General features: G+C 62.0%; 2 protein-coding genes across 2 annotated transcripts; both read right to left on the bottom strand.

The window, feature by feature from the left end:
* Positions 1-4,185: 4,185 nt before the first annotated feature.
* Positions 4,186-4,866, bottom strand: LOC138368584 (serine/arginine repetitive matrix protein 2-like). Its single transcript, XM_069331111.1, has one exon. The coding sequence runs from the start codon at positions 4,864-4,866 to the stop codon at positions 4,186-4,188; it is 681 nt and encodes a 226-aa protein (XP_069187212.1).
* Positions 4,867-5,149: 283 nt separating this feature from the next.
* Positions 5,150-6,460, bottom strand: LOC138368585 (ribosome-binding protein 1-like). The gene has a single exon (XM_069331113.1). It carries the CDS (start codon positions 6,458-6,460, stop codon positions 5,150-5,152), a length of 1,311 nt encoding a protein of 436 aa, XP_069187214.1.
* Between the last annotated feature and the right edge of the window lie 1,561 nt (positions 6,461-8,021).

Raw genomic sequence — 8,021 nt, forward strand, 5'->3', positions numbered from 1 at the left:
GTGCTCCAGTGTCCTGCCTTTGCTCTTGATTCCTCCATGTGCTCCGACGTCCTCCCTGTGTTTTTACGTTCTCCCTGTGCCCGGCGCACTCCCTGTGCTCCGGCGTCCTCCCTGTGTTCCACCTAAACCCTGTGCTCCGACGTCCTCCCTGTGTTCCACCTAAACCCTGTGCTCCGGCGTCATCCCTGTGTTCCACCTAAACCCTGTGCTCCGGCGTCCTCCCTGTGTTCCACCTAAACCCTGTGCTCCGGCGTCCTCCCTGTGTTCCACCTAAACCCTGTGCTCCGGCGTCCTCTCTTTGCTCTGGAGTACACCTTGTGCTCCGGCGTCCTCTTTGTGCTCTGGAGTTCATCCTGCGCTCCGGCGTCCTTCCTCTGCTGGGGCGTCCTCCCTTTGCTCTTGAGACCTTCTTTTGCTCATCGCCCTCCTTGTGCTCGTCTCCCTCCCTGTGCTCCGGTGCCCTTCCTTTGCTCCAGTGTTCTCGCTGTGCTTCGGCGTCCTCCCTGTCCTCCGGCGTCTTCCCTGCACTCCGGCGTCCCTCATGTGTTCCGGCGTCCTCCCTGTACTCCAGCGTCCTATATGTGCTCCGGCATCAACACTGTACTCCAGCGTCCCCCCTGTTATCCGGCATCCTCCCTGTGCTCCTGAGTCTTCCCTGTTCTCCTGTGCCCTCCCTGTGCTCCAGGGTTCTCGCTGTGCTCTGGCGTCCTCCCTATGATCCGGGGTCCTCCCTACACTCCGACTTCCTCCCTGGGCTCTGGTGTCCTCCCTTTTCTCATAAGTCCTCCTTGTGCTCCGGTGGCATCCCTGTGCTCCAGCATTCTCGCTGTGCTCCGGTGTCCTCTCTGTCCTCCGGCGTCCTCTATTTGCTCCAGCGTCCTCCCTGCGCTCTTGCGTCCTCCTTGTGATCTTGCGTCCTCCCTGTGCTCCGGCGTCCTCCATGTCCTCCGGCGTCCTCTATGTGCTCTGGCGTCCTCCCTGTACTCTTGCGTCCTCCCTGTGATCTTACGTCCTCCCTGTGGTCCGGTGTCTTCCTTGTCCTCTGGGCATCCTCCCAATACTCCGGCGTCCTCCCTGTGCTCTTGCGTCCTCCATGTGCTTTTGCGTTCTCCGTGCGCTCCGGCGTCATCTCTCTGTGCTCTTCAGTAATCACTGTGCTCCGGCGTCCTCCCTGTGCTTCGGTGTCCTCCCTGAGCTCCAGCGTCCTCCCTGTGCTCCGGCGTGCTCCCTTTGCTCCGTCATCCTCTATGTGCTCTTGCGTCCTCCCTGTGTTCCGGCGCCCTCCCTGTGCTCGTGAGTCCTCACTTTGCTCCGACGTCCTCCCTGTGATCCGGCGTCCTCCCCGTACTCCGGCGTTCCCTATGTCATCCGGCGTCCTCTCTGTTCTCCTGAGTCCTCCCTGTGCTCCGTCGTCCTCTCTCTCTGCTCTTGCGTCCTCCCTGTGCTCTTGAGTCTTCCCTGTGCTCCGGCGTCCTGCCTGTGCTCCGGCGTTCTCCCTGGCACTTGCGTCCTCCCTTTGCTCCTGCGTCTTCACTGTGTTCCGGCGTCCTCTCTGTGTTCCTGCGTAATTCTTATGCACCGGCATCCTCCCTGTCCTCTTGCGTCCTCCCTGTGCTCCGGAAGTTTTCTCTGTGCTCCAGAGTCCTCCCTGTGCACCGGCGTCCTCCCTGTGCTCTAGCCTCCTTCCTGTGCTCCTGCGTTCTTCCTGTGTTCCGGCGTCCTGCCTTTGCTCTGGAGTCCTCCATGTGCTCCGGCGTCCTCTCTATCTTCTGGCGTTCACCCTGTGCTCCGACGTCCTCCCTGTGCTCTTATGTTCTCCCTGTACCCGGCGCACTCCCTGTGCTCACACGCCCTTCATATGTTCTTGCGTCTTCCCTGTGCTCCACATCCTCACTGTGCTCCTCGTCTTCCCTGAGCTCCACGGCCTCCCTGTGCTCCTAACCTTCCCTGTGCACCTCATCCTCTCTGTGCTCCGGTGTCTTACCCGTGCACCTGAGTACTCCCTGTACTATGGCGTCCCCCCTGTGGTCCGGCGTCCTTCCTCTGCTCCGGCGTCCTCCTTGTACTCCGGCGTCCTCTCTGTGCTGAGGCGTCCTCTCTGTGCTCCCGAGTCCTCCTTGTGCTCCAGCATTCTCCCTGTTCTCGGGCGCCCTCAGTGTGCTCTTGTGTCCTCCCTGTGCTTTTGCGTCCTCCCTGTGCTCCGGTGTCCTCACTGTGCTCTTACGTACGCCCTATGCTCTAGCGTCCTCCCTGTCCTTGTGCGTCCTACCTGTGCTCTTGCGTCCTCCCTAATCTCCGGCGTCCTCACTGTGCTCCGGCGTCCTCCCTGTGCTCCGGCGTCCTCCTTGTGTTCTTTAGTCTTACCTGTGCTCTGGCGTCCATCCTGTGCTCCGACGTCCTCTCTGTACCCTTGCATCCTCCCTGTGCTCCGGCGTCCTCCCTGTCCTCTTGAGTCCTCCATGTGCTCCGTCGTCCTCCCTGTACTCCGGCGTCCTCCCTGTGCTATTGAGTCCTCCCTGCGCTCCGGCGTCCACCATGTGATGCGACGTCCTCTCTGTGCTCCGGCGCCCTTCCTGCGCTCCCGGCGTCCTCAATGTGCTCTGACGTCCTCCCTGTGCTCGTACGTCCTCCCTGTTCTCCGGCGCCCTCCCAGTTCTCCGGCGTCCTCCCTTTTCTCCGTCGTCCTCCCTGTGCTCCGGAAGTTTTCTCTGTGCTCCTGAGTCCTCCCTGTGCTCCAGCCTCCTTCCTGTGCTCCTGCGTTCTTCCTGTGCTCCGGCGTCCTGCCTTTGCTCTGGAGTCCACCCTGTGCTTTGGCGTCCTCTCTGTGTTCTGGAGTCCATCCTGCGCTCCAGCGTCCTTCCTTTGCTGGGGCGTCCTTAATTTGCTCTTGAGTCCTCCTTGTTCTCCGGCGTCGTCCCTTTGCTCTTGCGTTCTCCCTAGGCTCTTGCATCCTCCCTGTGCTCCACGCCCTCCCTGTGCTCCTCGTCCCCCTTCTGCTCCTCTCCCTCCCTGTGTTCTACGTCCTCCCTCTGCTCCTCGTCCTTCCTGTGCTCCACGTCCTCCCTGTGCTCCTCGCCTTTCTTGTGCTGCTCATTCTCCCTGTGCTCTTGCGTCCTCCCTTTGCTTCGGTATCCTTCCTGTGCTCCAGCGTCCTCCCTGTGTTCCGGCACCCTCCCTGTGCTAGTGGGTCATCCCTTTGCTCCGGCGTCCTCCCCGTACTCCGGCGTCCCCTATGTGATACGGCGTCCTCTCTGTGCTCCTGAGTCCTCCCTGAGCTCCGGCGACCTCACTGTGCTCCAGCGTTCTCGCTGTGTTCCGGCGTCCTCCTTGTGCTCTTGCGTCATCCCTAAGATCTTGCGTCCTCTCTGTGCTCATGCGTCCTCCCTGTGCTATCGTCCTCTCTCTCTCTGGTCTTACGTCCTCCCTGTGCTCCGACGTCTTACCTGTGCTCCTGCGTCCTCCCTGTGCTCCGGCGCCCTTCCTGTGCTCCTGCATCCTCCCTGTGCTCCACGTGAACCCTGTGCTCTGGCGTTGTCCCCATGCTCCACGTGAACCCTGTGCTCTTGAGTCCTCCCTGTGCTCCAAGTCCTCCCTGTGCTCATCGTCCTCCCTGTGTTCCTCGCTCTCCCTGTGCTCCTCATCCTCCCTGTGCTCCACGCTCTTAAAATACTCTTGTGTCCTCCCTGCGCTCCTCGAAAACCCTGTGCTCCTTGCTCTCCCTTTGCTCCTCGCTCTCCCTGTGCTCACACGCCCTCTCTATGCTCTTGAGTCTTCCCTGTGCTCCACATCCTCACTGTGCTCCTCGTCCTCCCTGAGCTCCACGTCCTCCCTGTGGTCCTAACCTTCCCTGTGCACCTCGTCCTCTCTGTGCTCGGGTGTCCTACCCGTGCTCCTGAGTACTCCCTGTACTATGGCGTCCCCGCTGTGGTCCGGCGTCCTTCCTCTGCTCCGGCGTCCTCCTTGTACTCCGGCGTCCTCCCTGTGCTTAGGCGTCCTCTCTGTGCTCCCGAGTCCTCCTTGTGTTCCGGCATTCTCCCTGTCCTCAGGCGCCCTCAGTGTGCTCTTGTGTCCTCCCTGTGCTCCTGCGTACTCCCTATGCTCCGGCGCCCTCCCTGTGCTTATTCGTCCTCCCTGTGCTTTTGCGTCCTCCCTGTGCTTTTGCGTCCTCCCTGTGCTCCGGCGTCCTCACTGTGCTCTTACGTACGCCCTATGCTCTAGCGTCCTCCCTGTTCTTGTGCGTCCTACCTGTGCTCTTGCGTCCTCCCTAATCTCCGGCGTCCTCACTGTGCTCCGGCATCCTCCCTGTGCTCCGGCGTCCTCCTTGTGCTCTTTAGTCTTACCTGTGCTCTGGCGTCCATCCTGTGCTCCGCCGTCTTCCCTGTGCTCCAGCGTCCTCCCTGTGCTCCGACGTCCTCTCTGTGCCCTTGCATCCTCCCTGTGCTCCGGCGTCCTCCCTGTCCTCTTGTGTCCTCCATGTGCTCCGTTGTCCTCCCTGTACTCCGGCGTCCTCCCTGTGCTCTTGAGTCCTCCATGTGCTCCGTCGTCCTCCCTGTACTCCGGCGTCCTCCCTGTGCTCTTGAGTCCTCCATGTGCTCCGTCGTCCTCCCTGTGCTCCGGCGTCCTCCCTGTGCTCTTGAGTCCTCCATGTGCTCCGTCGTCCTCCCTGTACTCCGGCGTCCTCCCTGTGCTCTTGAGTCCTCCCTGCGCTCCGGCGTCCACCATGTGATGCGGCGTCCTCCCTGTGCTCCGACGTCCTCTCTGTGCCCTTGCATCCTCCCAGTTCTCCGGCGTCCTCCCTTTGCTCCGTCGTCCTCCCTGTGATCCAAGTGAACCCAGAGTTCCGGCTTCCTCCCTGCGCCCTTGCATCCTCCTTGTGCTCCGGCGTCTTCCCTGTGCTCTTGCGTCCTCCCTGAGCTCCGGCGTCCTCCCTGTGCTCCTCGTCCTCTCTGTGCTCCTTGCCCTACCAGTGGTCCATGTCCTCCCTGTGCTCTTGCGTCCTCCGTGTACTCTTGTCCTCCCTTTGCTTTTCGTCCTCCCTTTACTCCAGGAACCTCCCTGTGATCCAGAGTCCTCCCTGTGCTCCTCGTCTTCCATGTGCTCCGGCATCCACCCTGTGCTCCGGTATCCTTCCTGTGCTCCGGCATTCTTCCTATGCTCCGGCGCACTTTTTGTGCTCCGGTGTCCGGATCCCTGTGCTCAGGCGTCCTCCTCTGCGCTCCAGAGTCCTCCCTGTGCTCCGGCGTCCTCCCAGTGCTCCGGCGTCCTCAGTGTGCTCTTGCGTCCTCATTTGCTCTTGAGTCTTCCCTGTTCTCCGTCGTCCTCTCTGTGCTCCGTCGTCCTCCCTGTGCACCGATGTCCTCCCAGTGCTCCAGCGTACTCCCTCTGCTCTTGAGTCCTCTATGTGCTCCGGCGTCCTCCCAGTGCTCCAGGGTACTCCCTCTGCTCTTGAGTCGTCTATGTGCTCCGGCGTCCTCCCTGTGCTCTGCCGTCCTCCCTGTGCTCCAGCGTCCTCCCTGTGCTCCGCCGTCCTCCCTGTGTTCCAGCGTCCTCCCTGTGCTCCGGCGTCCTCCCTGTGCTCTTGAGTCGTCCCTGTGCTCCGGCGTCCACCCTGTGATCCAGCGTCCTCCCTGTGCTCCGGGGTCCTCACCTGCGCTCCGGCGTCCTCCCTGTGCTCGTACGTCCTCCCTGTTCTCCGGCACCCTCCCAGTGCTCCGGCGTCCTCCCTGTGCTCCGGCGTCCTCCCTGTGCTCTTATGTCCTCCCTGTGCTCTTGCATCCTCCCTGTGCTCCGGCGTCCTCTCTGCACACTTGCGCACTCCCTGTGCTCCATGGTCCTCCTTGTGATCCTCGTGAACCCTGTGTTCTGGCGTCCTCTCTAGCTCTTGAGTCCTTTCTGTGCTCCGGCGTCCTCTCTGTACTCTTGCGTTCTCTCTGTGCACCGGCGTCCTCCCAGTGCTCCAGCGTACTCCCTCAGCTCCTGAGTTCTCTCTGTGCTCCGGCGTCCTCCCTTTGCTCCTGCGTCCTCTCTGTGTTCTTGAGTCCTCCCTGTGCTCCGTTGTTCTCCCTGAGCTCCGGCGCCCTTCCGGTGCTCCAGCGTCCTCCACATGCTCCGTCGTCCTCCCTGTGCTCCGGCGTCCTCCCTGTGTTCTGGCGTCCTCTCTGTGCTCCGACGTCCTCCCAGTGCTCTTGCGTACTCCCTGTGCTCCGGCGTCCTCCCTGTGCTCCGGTGGCCTCCCTGTGCTCCGGCGTCCTCCCTCTGCTGTTGCGTCCTTCCTGTGCACTTGCGTCCTCCCTGTGATCCACGCCCTCCCTGTGCTCCTCGCCCTACCTGTGCTCCTTGTCCTCCCTGAGCTCCTCGTCTTCCCTGTGCTCTTGCGTCCTCTCTGTGCTCCAGCGTCTTCCTCTTGCTCCAGCGTCCTCCCTGTACTCCAGCGTCCCTCCAGTGATCCGTCGTCCTCCATGTGCTCAGACGTCCTCTCTGTTCTCCAGCGTCCTCCCTGGCTCCTGAATCCTAACTGTGCTCCGGTGCCCTCCCTGTGCTCCAGCGTCCTCGCTGTGCTCGGGCGTCCTCCTTGTACAACGGCGTCCTCCCTGCCAAGCGGCCGGCCGGCCGAGCGGACAGCACACTGTACACGTGATCCTGTGGTCCCGGTTTCGATCCCGGGCGCCGGCGAGAAACGACGGGCAGAGTTTCCTTCACCCTATGGCCCTGTTACCAAGCAGAAAATAGGTACCTGGAAGTTAGTCAGCTGTCATTGGCTGCTTCCTGGGGGTGGAGGCCTGGTCGAGGACCGGGCCGCGGGGACACTAAAGCCCCGAAATCAACTCAAGATATAACTCAAGATATATGTCCTCCGTACTCCCTGTGCTCCGGCGTACTCCCTGTGCTCCGGCGTCCTCTCTGTGCTCTTGCATCCTCCCTGTGATCCGGCGTCCTACCTGTGCTTCTCGTCCTCCCTGTGATCCAGGCCCTCTCTATGTTCCTCGTCCTCCCTGTACTCCACGCGCTCCCTGTGTTCCACGCCTTCCCTGTGCTACTCGTCCTTCCTGTGCTCTTCGCCCTACCTGTGCTCCACGCCCTCCCTGTGCTCCACGCCCTCCTTGTGCTCCACGCCTTCCCTGTGATCTACGCCCTCCCTGTGCTACTCGCCCTCCCTGTGCTACTCGTCCTCCCTGTGCTCCACGCCCTCCCTGTGATCCACGCCCTCCCTGTGCTCCAAGCCCTCCCTTTGTTCCTCACCCTTCCCTGTGCTCCACGCCCTCCCTGTGCTACTCGCCCTCCCTGTGCTCCATGCACTCCCTTTGTTCCTCACCCCTCCCTGTGCTCCACGCCCTCCCTGTGCTCCAAGCCCTCCCTTTGTTCTACACCCCTCCCTGTGCTCCTCGTCTTCCCTGTGTTCCTCGTCTTCCCTGTGCTTCATGTCCTCCCTGTGTTCTGGCGTCCTCCCTTGCTCTTGAGTCCTTCCTCTGCTCCGGCGTCCTCTCTGTGCCCTTGTGTTCTCTCTGTGCTCCGGCGTCCTCCCTGTTCTCTTGAATCCTCCCTGTGCTCCGGCGTCCTCCCTGTGCTCCGGCGTCCTCCCTGTGCTCCGGCGTCCTCCCTGTGTTCCTGCGTCCTCCCTGTGCTCCTTGTCCATCCTGTGCTCCTCGTCCTCCCTATGCTCTTGCGTCCTCCCTGTGCTCCTCGTCCTCCCTGTGCTCCAGCGTCCTCCCGGTTCTCCTGCGTCCTCTCTGTGCTCCGGCGTCCTTCCTGTGCTCCGGCGTCCTTCCTGTGCTCCGGCGTCCTCCCTGTTCTCCGGCGTCCTCCCTGTGCTCCGGCATTCTCCATGTGCTCTTGCGTCAACCTTGTACTCCGGCGTCCTCCCTGTTCTCCGACGTCGTCCCTATGCTCCGGCGTCTTCGCTGTGCTCCGGCGTTCTCCCTGTGCTTTTGCATCCTCCCTGTGCCTTTGCGTTTTCCCTGTGCTCTTGCGTCCTCCCTTTGCTCTTGCGTCCTCCTTGTGCTTTGGCGTCATTCTTGTGCTAG

Source organism: Procambarus clarkii, chromosome 25, assembly GCF_040958095.1.
Source record: "Procambarus clarkii isolate CNS0578487 chromosome 25, FALCON_Pclarkii_2.0, whole genome shotgun sequence".
Classification (NCBI taxonomy): Eukaryota; Metazoa; Arthropoda; class Malacostraca; order Decapoda; family Cambaridae; genus Procambarus; species Procambarus clarkii.